This window comes from Macrobrachium rosenbergii, chromosome 2, assembly GCF_040412425.1.
Source record: "Macrobrachium rosenbergii isolate ZJJX-2024 chromosome 2, ASM4041242v1, whole genome shotgun sequence".
NCBI lineage: Eukaryota > Metazoa > Arthropoda > Malacostraca > Decapoda > Palaemonidae > Macrobrachium > Macrobrachium rosenbergii.
The window spans coordinates 73,141,125-73,156,066 of NC_089742.1; the positions used below are offsets into that span (position 1 = coordinate 73,141,125).

The 14,942-nt window shown below is 39.2% G+C and overlaps 1 protein-coding gene across 2 annotated transcripts in view; it reads left to right on the plus strand.

Moving 5' to 3' along the window:
• LOC136848584 (general transcriptional corepressor trfA) overlaps nucleotides 1-14,942 on the plus strand; it is an 81,542-nt gene that overhangs the window by 65,217 nt on the left and 1,383 nt on the right. For both annotated transcript variants that reach the window (XM_067120890.1, XM_067120901.1), the window contains exons 3-4: nucleotides 12,513-12,814; nucleotides 14,468-14,601. In XM_067120890.1, the coding sequence (XP_066976991.1) occupies nucleotides 12,513-12,814; nucleotides 14,468-14,601 (436 nt within the window). The remainder of the gene's footprint in view (nucleotides 1-12,512; nucleotides 12,815-14,467; nucleotides 14,602-14,942) is intronic.

Genomic DNA, 14,942 nt, shown 5'->3' on the forward strand with positions numbered 1-14,942 from the left:
CGGAGTTAATACTCTCTCTCTCTCTCTCTCTCTCTCTCTCTCTCTCTCTCTCTACCTTTCAATTTTTGGGCATGCTTTTCAACTCGATGGAAATATATAATAGTAGCGGAAATAACAAAGAAAAATAAGGGCAGAAAAACCTAGAGCATAAATATCATATCTCTTGTATAGTTTCGTGATGATGCTGCCAAGGTGCTTGAAAGTGCTACGTTTCTCAGTCTGCTATTGGAGCATTGATGTTAGCCCGCACAAAAGGGAGAGGCAGTCGAAAATACAGTTCTCTTGGAAATGGAACCTGAGAGTTGGAAACACGGAAATGATCCACAGAATCAGAGGAAAAAATAATGCGTCGTATATCAGTCCAACTCTGATCTGGTGGTGGTATTAATTCTCATGTATGAAAATTCCCTCAGGAGATGACCTCACAACGAGAGTGAAAGGTCCACCTGGTAGAGAAATATATTCTGGTATTGATTTACTCGGCATTAGCATTAATTAATAATGCAACCAAATGGCACAAAGAAATTCAATTTTAAGATTTTATAATATATACTGCTGATGTATTTGTTGTCGTCAGGAATTGTTTTTTTTTATTTTAAGTACGTTAAATAGTTTTTCTTGACTTGGGGCTTTCTTTTCCACAGGTTTTAATCTATCAAGGTGCTGCTTAAGTTGAAAGAATGATTGTCTCCTCTAGCATAATAACCTCCATTTTCCTAGCGTTTATGATGTTCATCCAGTCCTCAGAAAGTGACTTTCCAAATGATCACATGTAGGAGCATAGAGGACAATAAGCTGATGCACAGAGTGTAGGGTATAAATCGGAGGAGAGAAAAGAAGGTGAAGAAAACCTGGAAAAGCTGCACAGATGGCATGAGAGATGAAGGTGAATGGCGAGTGTTTGTGTTTGTGTGTGTGTGTGTGTGCATTCAGGGCATTCAAGATGCTGCTGATGATCCTTCTGGGTAGGTATATGAAGCGAGTGTTGTAGAGGAAGTGTTGCGTGACAAAGAAGGGGTTCAAATGCTACTTGAAAAGGATAGATTCTCATCTGACCCACCCTAACATAATCTCACCTCACCTCACTTCACCTGCGATACGGAGGACAACTTCTACAGTGGAGCTTTGCACTTGGGATCCCTAACGTATATAACCTTACCTAAGACGTCATATCCAAATTGACCGCTACTTACAGCTATTCTGTATCTTACGGTTCTTCAGTAAAAGCTTTTGGCTTTCTAATACAGATATTTTCCGAGATTTAATTTTCTCCAGATTTTTATGAAGAGCCCTTGAAGTACAGAAGTCACTTTTCACAACTACAGACAAAAATCTTCTCACTTGTTTATCAGGTATCTTAATCTGAGCAGTCTTCGATACTTATGCCGTTGTTGGTTGCCGGCTTTGGCATTTACTTGCGACAGCAACAACAAATCACTTGTTTGTGAAATGGAGTCGTCATGACAAATGAACTACTATTCTTGAAAATGTCAGGTTTCGATCAACGGACACAATACATGTCAAAGAAGGAAAAACCTCATTTACCCAAGAAAATGAATTCGTTGTACCTTAATGCAAGAAAGATTTCTGTAAAAGAATCGGCATATCAGAGTCGACGTTCCTTTCGCCTCTCCTGAGGCCGGTGCTGCCTCTCCTCTTTCCGCTCAGGTAACGGGAATGCGGTCCGCTTTCCCTGTCACGAGGCGCTTATCCGGCACAGGTTGAGATTTCCGACGAGGCGGCAAGCGCGCACTCGAGGCGATTCTGGTGTTTAGACGGTTTACCTTCGGAGAGCAGCGGTATTACTTATAACAACGCATTCAAGCAGCACTGAACCTCTCAACGTGCTAGCTCTCAAAATTGTTCCTGCAAAATGCCGTATTTTCGTGTTCGGCTTGATAACCAGAGATGAACATGCTCAAGAAAGCTTCCTGTGATTGTTTTTATATATCTAGACATCAAAATTAGTGCAGATTTTATTCCTTGCGGCATTTGCTGGTACTTTCATTGGATGTTTCTCAAAAGTAAGATGCGAGTCAAAAGTTACACTAAGTATAGTTAAAGCTTCAGACTCCTTCAACAGAGTCCTATCCACCTGAAGATGAGGATGGGGTGAAAATCATTACGAGATCTACTAATCAATAGTGTTTTCGTTTTACTGTGGTTCAGCCTCATACCCGACCGACTACAACATTCACTAATCCTGTCCATGTCACGATTGAGACTAGGGCAGCTTCATTTCTCATAAGTGGAGGTTTTCGTACTCTCACAAGTGTTGCTTCATCGGCATACTGAACAATCTTGTGTTTCAGGCAGACATTCATATCACTTGTATACACTAAAAATAACAGTGGACCAAGAACAGTGCCTTGTGGAACTCCAGACACAGTGGGTCTTGCTTCGCTAAAGATCCCGTCAACAGCAACTCGCTTCAGTCTTGCCTTTTCCTCTGTGAGGTTCAGTACTACACAGTTTTCTACTACAAATGGTGACATGATCTTAATCCTGTAGCTGAATCTTTGGAACCCTTGAAGTTCAAACTTAGTGAAAATATTTTTTGTTTAGAAGGGTGACTTCTGTCTCACTTGTTATTTACCCTACTTCATACTATTGATGTTTTTTGTATTTCCTTCTTACTTCTCTTTCATAGTTTATTCTTTACTAGTAAGTTTCCTTTTCTGTACTAGGCTGCTTTGCCTATCTGGGTTCTTGAGCTTGTAGTATTCTCCTTTATCAACGAGGGTTGAAGCTTGGCTTATAATTGTTGTTATAATAGTAGTAGGGTAAAGACGATACGGTATGTATTGTAAGCAAACATAACCTCATAAAAATGTTCATTTACACCAATGTAAATTTTAAAAAATACAATCCTGAAGCAAAATCTATTGAAATTTTATATTTTAGATTTTAAAACTGTTGTACGTATATTGCACCTATTTACCCACAATATGAGGTGAAAGCTCTGTATGTTTTGTGGCAGAAATCAAGTAGTTAAGGTATATTTTTACCTTAAAGAAAAAGAATATTCTGGTTCAAACAAACAGTTTTCTTTTTTATACAAAAACAGTATAAAAGTGAATTATTTGCCTGGAATACCTCAATATGACAATTTGGACCTACACCCAATTTTAGAGAATAGCTTCTCACTTTTGCGTGAGAGTAACTTTCTTCTCTCAGTCCAATGACGATCCAGTCAGGAATGAGCATTTAATTCTGTCCGCAAAGGTTTTGATCGATTGATTTGTTTTATGAAGTGAAGGCTGTCATGCCAAGCGCTAGGGCACTGTCGGCCATTCAGCCCCTAAGGCATGTATTCTTTTGAGTAAGTGGCTAATTTCCTTCCAACATAATCATGTATTCTTTTGGGTAAATGGCTAATTTCCTTCCAACATAATCATCTATTCTTTTGGGTAAGTGGCTAATTTCCTTCCAACATAATCATCTATTCTTTTGGGTTGGCTAATTTCCTTCCAACATAATCATGTATTCTTTTGGGTAAGTGGCTAATTTCCTTCCAACATAATCATCTATTCTTTTGGGTTGGCTAATTTCCTTCCAACATAATCATGTATTCTTTTGGGCCAGTGGCTAATTTCCTTCCAACATAATCATGTATTCTTTTGGGCCAGTGGCTAATTTCCTTCCAACATTATTTCAACAAAATTTCAAGGTTGTTATTCTTGCGTAATACTTTTTCCCGGATCCAGTGGTTAATTACAAGTCCTGAGCAAGGATTGCATGAAAAATCATCGTCCTATATGATGCTGATAGCTGAGGAAGGACAGGTTATCATCATGATTTAAAATAAAAAGAAAAACGGTTACTTGCCATCTCGCAATAAGAACAGCCGACGCAAGATCAACGTTCACGGGAATTTGTCGAAGCCCCTAAACAGGGTTCTGTGATCATAAAATATAGTGTTCTTGTTACGATATTGGTGCATTTAATGGCTTTTGCAAATATACTTAGAGAGAGAGAGAGAGAGAGAGAGAGAGAGAGAGAGAGAGAGAGAGAGAGAGAGAGAGGGGGCGTTAACCGTATTAACAGATTGATTGAAGCTCTATTGAAAAATTGTTGGAAGAGCGAAATCAATATGGCAGACTCATTTCATCCACTGAATAACCGAAACCCCCGAAGGGTGTTAGTGCTGTCAGTGCACCACATGCAGTGCACTGTAGGCATTACTTACTAGTAGGTTCTTTGACGCGTCCATTCAGCCCCTAGCTGCAACCTCTTTCATTTCTTTTATTGTGCCTCCGTTCATATTCTCTTCCTTCCATCTTACTTTCCACCCTCTCCTGACAATTGATTCAATGTGCAACTGCAAGGTTTTCCTGTTACACCTTTCAAACCTTTTTATTGTCCACTTCCGTTTCAGCGCTGAATGACCTCATAGGTCCCAGCGCTTGGCCTTTGGCCTAAACTCTATATTTAATTCAATTCAATAACCGAAGCTTTGTTCTACTCAAAATTGTTCAAGTTCTGGTACTGATTCACCTCGTAATTGACTCATTGAATTTCATTGAATTTTCAGACGAAGTGAGCTTTCAAACAAGCAATAACTGTTGAAGGCTTGACATGATTAACGAAAAAATTGACTGTTAGCAAGAAATGGGAAATTATGAGTTTTGAAACCAATCGGAATAAAGCTGCTGATTCGCATTATTTTCACCACAAAAACTGCTAAGGTTAACGTTGAGGGATTCGTACTCTTCTGTTCCTTTTTTTGGTACTATTTTTTTTATGTCTTTTATCTTAATGTTGTTCTGTTTTCATGAGAAAGGAACCTTCACTTGAAATAATTCAGAGGAAGAATGTTTATTATGTTATATGGAGATGAACTTGTCAGGAACACAGGGGCGGTTATCAGGGAAGAAAATATGTGGCAGAGTAGATATGCCTAACGATATTCCTGCTTATTGTTGCTCAGTTTATCAGAGAAATCGAAAATGCATCAGCTTATTTAGTAAGTTAAAATTTGTCAGTACTGCACCTCCACCCAGTCTAAAGCACATCTTGTAAACAACGTACAATAAATAATACCTTCCAGATAACAACTGCAGTGGTCCGTTGACTTCCAGACGGACCTGACTGATGCAAACGTAATTTAATTTCCCTTTGTTTTGTTTTTCTAAAACCCTTGTCTTCTATTCTGAGATATTTCGAGAGTTTTTAGCAACTGAATTTCATGTAACCGAAAATTATCCTTTTTTTTTCTTATTTCTGAAAGGGTGTTCAACTTATATCCAAACAAGCTCACTTTTATTCGAGCGGCAATCATCACGAATACTCATCCATGTTTTCCAGACGTGGGGAAAATTAGGACTATTAAGCCAGATACAGATTTTCTTTTCTGATTTACCAAAGCAAACCGTCAGTGAAACACCGGATGACAACAAGATCTATGATTTTCTTGAGTGTCGTTTCGTGTTCAAGCGTGTTTCATTTGACAACATAATGACGAGAGGATTTTTCTTATTGATAAACAGGAAATCAAGCTGGTTTCTTGGATTCTAGAGCAGTCATACTCAGAGGATCTCGTTGTGTGTATATGTGTGTGTATGTATGTATGGGTGTTTGTGTGTGTGTGTATGAGAGAGAGAGAGAGAGAGAGAGAGAGAGAGAGAGAGAGAGAGAGAGTTACAATAACAAAATCGAAGGGTACCAAGGGAAATCAAGCGCATTCTTAACCCTTATTGACGACGAAATTGCAAAAATATGCAAAAAGAATGTTTTACCAAGTCGTAGCACTTACATATGATTTGGACTCGTTCATACTTTTACATTTAAATTTTCCACGTAACCATCATTACGCCTTTAGGTATGTTTTGTTGGTAAGCAACTTAGTGTTCATGTGTGTCTCTTTATTTTTTGATAAAGGAACATCCGCCTATCGGTCTTTATCTATCTGTAGTATATTATGTTTTTAGTTAATTATTCATCTACAGTTTTTTTATTGGTTTCCTGTAAAAGAAAACTATTGAGATGGCTATTTGTCTGTATGTCCGCAATTTTTCTGTCAGCCCTCAGATCTTAAAAACTACCTGGGCTAGAGGGCTGCAAATTTGTATGTTGATCATCCACCCTCCAATCATCAAACATACCAAATTGCAGCCCTCTAGCCTCAGTAGTTTTTATTTTATTTAAAGTTACAGTTAGCCATGATCATGCGTCTGGAACGCTATAGGACAGGCTTGAGCTAATTATTGCTAATGAACTGTGCATCACTTAGCAAATTATTCGTAATTCATTAAAGTATTGGGAATTGTAACACAGCTGTCGTCACGGAAATATATTCTTGATCACCTTGTTAGCGAATGAGTAACAGGAATGTCCCCGTAGCGGGTTAGTGCCGTCAGTGGACCTCTGCGGTGCACTATAGGCATTACTTACGGTTCTTTGTAAAGAGCCTTCGGCACCAGCTGCAATCCTTTTCGTTCGTTATACTGCACCTCTGTTCATATTCTCTTTCTTCCATCTTAATTTCCACCCTTTCCTAACAATTGATTCATAGTACAACTGCGAAGTTTTGCTCCTGTTACACTTTTCAGACCTTCTACTGTCAATTTCCGGTTCAGCGCTAAATGACGTCATAGGTCCCAATGCTAGACCTTTGGCCTAAATTCTACAGTATATTCAATTCAATTCAAGTAACAGGAATGTTACTGAATTCTAATTTGAAGTCGATAGGGAAAGTGGTCGTTGTTAGATGACGCAGGAAAAATTTGAATGTTCCTATGCTTAGATGATGAGTATACCTGGGTATAGTTCATCCGTCTTTTAACCTTTATAACTTTAAATTTAAAAAATGATAACACTTTAGCGGTTTGATGTTAAACCTGCAGACTTGAAGATGAAGCGGATGGTCGCATAATAAATGAGGCTCCTAATTATACCACGAGATTGCTCGAGTCAGCACACCAACACATCTAAAGAGGGTTCTTCTACTTTCACTTTCGTGCACACGGCTGGTTCTTAACGAACATAGAGATCTTCTGAGAGACCGTTCTTCGGTCCCTTCTTCCTATGTCCTTAACGCTAAATTACCTTTTTTCAAATGCTGCTATGAAATCATAATAAAATGCCTTTGTATTATTGCCATTACGGAATATCTCACTGTGGTTTAAAAAATTTAGCCACTACTACTGGTAAATTGACATTTGTAATTGATCTTCCTATTTTTGTTGGTGCTCACAATCACGAATAAGGCGTGAATGTATCATTCAAAATGAGAGGAAGGAAATTTTTTGCAGATTTTTTCGGGTCTCTTCCGTAACACTTTCGACAGTTACTGAAGGGTTTCCCAAAACTTTTCGTATTTTTACTATTTAGGTCAAGTTTTGAAGCAAACAACAAGACAATGCCCCAGCTTCAGTTCTCTCCACACAGCTGCTACGCATTCGGGTCGTTTCGGCCGTAAGTCAGTTAGGCCGTAAGCACGTTTCCGTGGACTGGGCCGTCAGGTACTTTCGCTTGCTAAGTTAGCTTCGATCAGAATAGAAGAGTGAAGAAGAGAGAAACCAAGCCGGGAGGAGAACCGTTGTCAGAAGTAGAGAAACTAATACATAGAAAAAGAGACAACGACAATAAAAAAAATATACGGAATGAAACTGGTTGAGAAACGAGTCAGAAAAATCAGTACAAAGGACCATTAACATCTTTGCGGTAAGGATAATGGAGCATTAGTGGTAGTGGCAGTGTGACGCCATGGCATAGCGTCAAAAGGCGGATGCTGAGTGTTCAAATGAATGACAGCCGCTAACTACAAGGGTTCATACGTTTATGGTGGTGAATTTTTCTATACTGAAATAAAGCACGTGGGAAATGGCCAAGCAGGAAACCTGCAAAAATACTCTGTAATGATTGCCAGTTCTGGGAAATTATCTCAACACTTAGAAGTTGTAAGGTTGAATATATACAGGAATCTTGAGTTATCTGTTTTATCCCTGGTATATGACCCTCTTATGGTAGACCTTACGGGGCGGAAATGTGGTTACAGGTGGTCGGTCGGGTGTGCACCTAGTGTCAGATGATGAAAGTGAGGCGCAAGTAAGTGCCTGTGATGATGCTTTGTGACTGGCTGCTGAACCTGGCAACGAAACCTGGGTTCAGCAGTGAAGCTCAGTTTACAAGGCTCCCCTCCCCATAAAGATACAAAGGAAAGAGAGTAAAAGGTGGTAGATGTTATGTTGCTGCGAATTTCTACTTCTTTTAAGTACAGTAGCCTTTTTTTTACAATTGAATAAATGACAGTTCCACATCCTAACTAGGCTCAGGCTGTTCGGGATGCTGACAAGGTTTTAGATGGCAAGAGTGTGTAGTATTTTACAATGATATATATAAAAATAGCAGTTTTTTACAGTTTATACATGCGACTGTTCCACTTTCTTGATGGGCTGACGCTGTTTGGAATGTTGATAGGATATAAAACCACAAAAACTTTGACACAGTATAAGAATGACATGTATATACATCCAATCCAAAATAACACAACTGTTCCACATTTTTACTAAGTGAATACCTTGCAGATTACTGAAAATGCATAAAATTGCAAAAAATGGGAATTGATACAAAAATATTGAAATCAGATGTGATATATATATATATATATATATATATATATATATATATATATATATATATATATATATATATATATATATATATCTATATATATAATATATAATATGCACAACTGTTCCACATCCTTATTTGGACTTGGTGTTGAGCTTTTTTAGGATGGAGATCAGGTACTACTGTAGGTTGTTATTTACACTTGGTGGGATAACATTGTTGTTGAGGAAGAGTAACCCCAACACACGTATGGTTTTGCTGAATATCTATACAGCGGGAGAGGCCTCTATGTGGGTTATGACTTCCAGTAGGGTCCGTCATACATGGCAATAAGCACATCTTTGAGGTGATGGTGGATTTTATCTGCCATGCTATTGGTGATGGTGCGGTGTATATTTGAACCATTAATTTGGCAAAGGTGGTTCAAATTTTGGAGGTGAATAAGGGTCCTGTTTGGCCCATGTTTTCACATCCCTTTTTAACTCATACCAGATGAATTTCTGTTTCACTAATTTGGCTGTTGTCCTTCCTGGTGGGTGGAAAAGTCCTTGCAAGAGATTGAAGACTTTCTTTTGGACAGATCTGGGAACAAGGGTGCCGGGGCGGCCTGTGGTGGGTTACAGAGAATGGTCAATCCTGATTGCCAGAGGGACATCTTTTCACCATTGGTTTGTTATGGAAGTGCAGTAGTCTCTTGTTTCAATGTTCTGGTCATTGATGAGTTCATCATCCCTAGATGGATTCTGTTGACTTCTGTTGTGAATAGTCTGCCTTCTATGGGGTTGCTAATTATATGTTGTATGGGGTACTCGAATTTGGCGATGCCTGAAAGGTTAGCTTCCTGCTGAAGAAACCTAAGGCCAAGTTGTCTCGTTGACTGACAATTACACAACACCCTCTTGTGATGTTGTTTGTGTCCATTGTGAGCGTGGGTTGGGACTAGTGGTTTAGGGAATGCCAGAGTGGTGATCTCTACCAGTGCATCTTTGAAGGCTTTGAAGGCATCACATTATGTGGTGCTCCATTTAAATGTTGATGTTTCCAAATGAGGGCGTTGTAAAGGGTGGTAGTAATTTCCCTTTCTGATAAATTCTTGTATTCCCTTGTTACCAGTTGATGTTGGGTATTTCTTTATTTCTTGATGGCTGTTACTTTGGAGGGTAGAGAGCAGACGCCAACTGCTGAAACTTGATGACTCAGGACTCAACAAAGGAGGCCCTGATTATGCATTTGTTGGGATGGACCTCTAGACCATTATCCCACAGGAGGGACAGTATTGCTCTGTGTGTTATTGTAGGTCTTCGAGATCTTTGGAAAAGTTGAGGATGTTGCATATCAGATGCAGAACAGAAGGTCCCTGAGAATGTTGTCCATCATCCCCTGGAATGTGGCCTTTAAGTTCCAAAGTCTCTCTTTGTGGCAAGCAGTTACTTTAGGGGCAGGCTTGATGAAGTGGTAAATGCTGTGTTTTGCATGATCATAGGGGTCTATGAGAGTTGGGTTTGAACATGGGAAATCCCTGTAGGAAGGGGTATAGGTTCATGGAGCCTGCTGAAGAGATGGGTGGCTGCTTGGTGCCAATGGTGAGTGGAGCCACCTGGAAGGAGACAAGTTCCAGAAAATCTTGATGGACGACATCCAGCAACAACCTGTGGTGTCCAAAAGTCAGCTCAGAGTAGTGGTGTCTGGAATTAACTACGATAAAGTCCTACTAGCGTCTAGTGGATGGCAATAGTCTTTTTTTTTTGATGCAGGAAATATAGACTTGAAGGCACCTGTGCCCACCAAGCACCTCCTGGCGGAGGCGAGGTCTGCAATATAGAATCTTGAGTGTCCTTCGAGCATAGTCTTCTGGCCAGTTCAGAAAACGAATTAGGTCCCTGGTGGGTAAGTGATCACAGGCTACTGACTGGTTAGAGAGTTGTGGCAATATTCTAAATTATTTAAAGTAAAAAGTGACCTCTTACACATCCATCAAAAATATACCCTAAAGTTGCTGCAAATGTTTACATGCGTGCTTGTGGTTGCGCGCCCGCGCGAGGTGTGTGTGTGTGTGTGGGTGTGTGTGTGTGTGTGTGTGTGTGTGTGTGTGTGTTTGGGTGAGTTTTGGGCTCCAATGGAAATCACATCTAGGTAGAAGACATTACCGAGGAATATTTTAAAAATTAGGCCAACCATTGAAAATGCAAATAAAATATTAGCTGTCGGAAGTAACTGTGTATTTTATTTTTCTTGAGTCCCTGGTTGCTTAGAAATTTCATAGAAATGAACAAAATGAAATATCTTGCGTCTCAGTTAGCTTTGAAAATGAAAGGTTTTGAACGTAAGTCTCTAGTCTCTCTCTCTCTCTCTCTCTCTCTCTCTCTCTCTCTCTCTCTCTCTCTCTCTCTCTCTCTCTCTCTCTCCAAAGTTGCTGAACAACAAGAGCGGGAGAGGGTGAAGTCGAGAGCAGCAGGAATGAGATACCGTGAAAAGACACTCAGTGGTCCAGCAACATTTCTCCTTTGAGTGAGAGAAAACCAGCCAATCTTTCCTGCCGCAGTTTCACCACAGAATCAGAGTAACAGCTGTGTACACTGGTTCCCTGTATGCAAAGGCTGCCAATCCTAATAATGAGGAGCGATAAGACGGACGTGTCCATAACAGTTAGGCGTTTCATCACAGCATGAAAGCGATTCTGATGTTGTTATTTGGACATTACAGAGGACTAATAGATAAATGAATAAATATGTGAGACAAGGAGGACTTTTGTTTATTTGCTTTATGGCTTTCTTCACCAAAGAGTAATATTATCAAAACGGCAATCGTATCATTGCACAAGTTTTGTTATTCATTATTCACTATGGAGATACCTGACTGATAACTAAGAGAAAGGGAGAAATCACTCCGCTTTGCTCATTTTATACAAGACAAATACTTTACGTCTGTCTTGCTAAGTGAAAAAAACTATTCATTCACTTATGCATTCAACACTATAAGAAACTCCACTCCCATGTATTTATCACAGAGTCAGTAGGTAAGCTATGGTTTACTCTTAACTGTCTCATAAATGCATAGACAGTATGCTCTCTATTAGAGAATTACGTGTTGCAGTCATATTTTACTTTAATATTGTTTCTGCACTTTGTTTTTAAAGTTTATGGCGATAAAAAAATAACTACAATATAAATATAAGAATTAGTGCCAGCCGTACAGCATAGTCACACAAGAAGTGGAGCAATCCGGTTTTTGAGTCTAGAAAAATTGGTCCGTTATTTGGAAGCCGCCACTTGATGTTGTGTTTAGATAAGCTAGTAATACTTACTTAGGAATGAAAATGAAGGACATTTATGTAGGCATAAAAATATGATGATCAAAGTTTGATCTATAGATACAGCAAAACACTGTTGTTAACGTAGACTCAGATAGGACGGGCACTAGCCGTAATCAAAATCCTTGATAGCGCGTAGCAAGGCCACAAGACAATGAGTCTGCAGAAAGGCAAAGTCTGCGTACCGTACGTAGATAACGGGGTTGTGCAAGCAGCAACAGCATCACATCTTTTGATAACAAGAACTTCCATGAGTTCTAGACGATGAGATAAACAGGGATTGCGTTTCTTCCATTCTTTTGCAAGTAGAACAAAGAAAACTTTGAGTAAAGAGAACATCTAATAAAACAGATATATGATACTGTTGTTTGCTACAAATAGTGGATTTTGAGCTATTTAGAACTCGAGTAGACAGTTCAGTTCACTGAAACGAACAAGGCCAGTATCTGGGTAGCCGGGAATCAGAGATTATGGCAGAAAGGTCAACTTTAGGGGCATAAATAATCAATTTAAATGATTTAAATACCTAAAGAATAAAAAAGAATATATTGTATATTGATACTTTAGAGCACAAGATTTTCGTGCAACTCGACACATGTGCTTATGTATATTATAATCTCTTTTTCAGGACTGGCATTAGTGGGGAGGGCAGCAGGTCAGGGGAGTTCGACCACCAGTGCTCCTGAGGATCCCAAAGACGCTCCAACGGACACGAACACCACCGACACCTCCACCAAGCCCCCACTGACAGGCAACCCTCAGATCGACTACATTCATGACCCCAACTTGCCTCATGAGCTGAGGGGATATGACCTGAGCGATTATCCTTTCTATGCCAGGCTTCCCGAAGACCTCTTACTCCCGTCATTCAACTTCTCCTGCGACGACCGCCATGATGGGTTTTATGCCTCAGTCCCTCACAAGTGTCAGGTGAGAATCGACAATCGTAGCGGACTGAAATCCTGCATTCTGAGCGCAGGCAAACTTTTTTAATGATATTTCTATTTATAGCATACATTTGAATCTCATATGTGTGTGAAATCATTGCAACCTGGATTTTGTTTTTTCAAAAGATAGTAAAATAAAAAATCGAACCGAAGAAAAATAGACCTGTTTTTATCTATGATTAATTGCTCATGGCAGCAGGTATATCAGTGGTCGGATCTTGGAAATTAACGTATAGACTTTATCCAGTAATAAAAAACATATTCTTCGTGTTTTTTTGAATGGTTATAAAAAATCCACTGTATAAAACCAAGATTAGTGAATTAACATAAAAAGGAACTTTCGGCTTTCACGAAGGTCCTCTTCAGCTGTACTGAAAAGTAATTAGAAATTGTTTACAAAGAAATAAAAAGTAAAAACGAAAAATAAAGTAAAAAAATTGAAAGAGCATTCAAAATGGAAACTGTCTGGGTGTCTTCCTCAGGTATCTTCATTTCTTGAAGGCGTGCACTTACTGGCCGAGGGAGCTATTTCCTCTAAAACATCTAACTGCATATTGGCTTCTAGGCATATTAAGCGATCTATGAAAATGTCTTCAGAGGTGAAGGACATGTTTCCTTGGAAAATATCCAACTGTCTGATGAGTGGCCCCTTTGCTATTATTTTACTGTATTTGTATTTTGCGTCTTCCAGATAACTTTCGCCTTGTCAACAGAAATTTTATGGCTTAAATCAAGACATGGTTGGGGACGGCACAGTTCCTGGTATGAGTCTTACACACATCTTTGGTATTCAGCTAATCTGACGGAGCGATCGCTTCCAATCTCCCCGATGTTAGACTTGGGTACAATCTTTACTGGGAATTATGTAGACGCTTGAATTTAAGTCAGCGACCCCTGTAGGGGGTGGGGTTAGTGCCGTCAGTGCACCTCATGCTGTGCACTGTAGGCATTACTTAAGGTTCTTAGCAGCGTGCCTTCGGCCCCTAGTTCCAACCCCTTTCGTTCCTTTTACTGTACTTCCTTTCATATTCTCTTTCTCCCATCTTACTTTCAACCCTCTCCTTTCAAACCTTTTACTGTCAATTTTCGTTTCAGCGCAGAATGACCTCATAGGTCCCAGTGCGTGGCCTTTGGCCTAAATTCTGTATTCTATTCTATTCAATTAATTCAGCGACTCAATTACTTACACAGCAAGAAGAAAACGCCTTCAAGAAGTGGAGATACCCAAGGAAGGCCTCCAGACTGACAGTTTCCATTTTAATTGCTCTTTTCATTTTTCTGTTTTTTTTCGTTACCGTTTTATTCTGTTAACACTTTTCAGTACAGTTGAAGAGGGCTCTAGTGTTTTTGTATCTATTCACTTAAACTTGGTTTTATACTGTGGATTTTTGCTTAACACATTGACGTTAGTCATTTTAAAAAAGGCTGTAAAGTGAAAAATATGCATTCACTTATTATGAAAGAAAAATCTAATATTGGAATTTCCTATATTTTATGTGCATATAATCAGTTGGCTGATGTTATCTAGATTCAAGCTGTCTTGTATCTGTACTACATTTCCGGATGTTGATGGACTTTTCATGACCTAATATCTGAGTTAAGCTTTGTTTCACTAATCCTTTGAACAATTTTGCAGGTGTATCACAACTGCCTCTTCGGACAACGGTATGACTTCTTGTGTGCTAATTACACTGTCTTCGATCAAAAGAACTTCATCTGCCATTACGTAAGCGAAGTAGACTGTGCAAACTCAGCCTTGCATTATGACAGGTGAGATTTCAGTTTAGTCCCACTAAAAGTGAGAAACATGACATTTTTGCGCCATGTAATCAATACACTAATCCGCAAGATGTCATGGACTGGATTAACGATCACAATTTTTACTGTTCCTGGAAAAATTCATTTCTTTTCTAACTTGAGCAGTTCTAGGATAAGAAGAGAAATGGAAAGTACTGGCTTGTCCTCGCCAGAAAAGAGGAGAATGATATAGTACTTTGGATTCATATTTTTGTTTTCTGTATATTTCCGCACAAATACCATTTCACAAAAGTAGTAGACAATTGCAGTTGGTTCATATGTAATTAAAAGTCTGTCAGTTTATTTCGAAACAA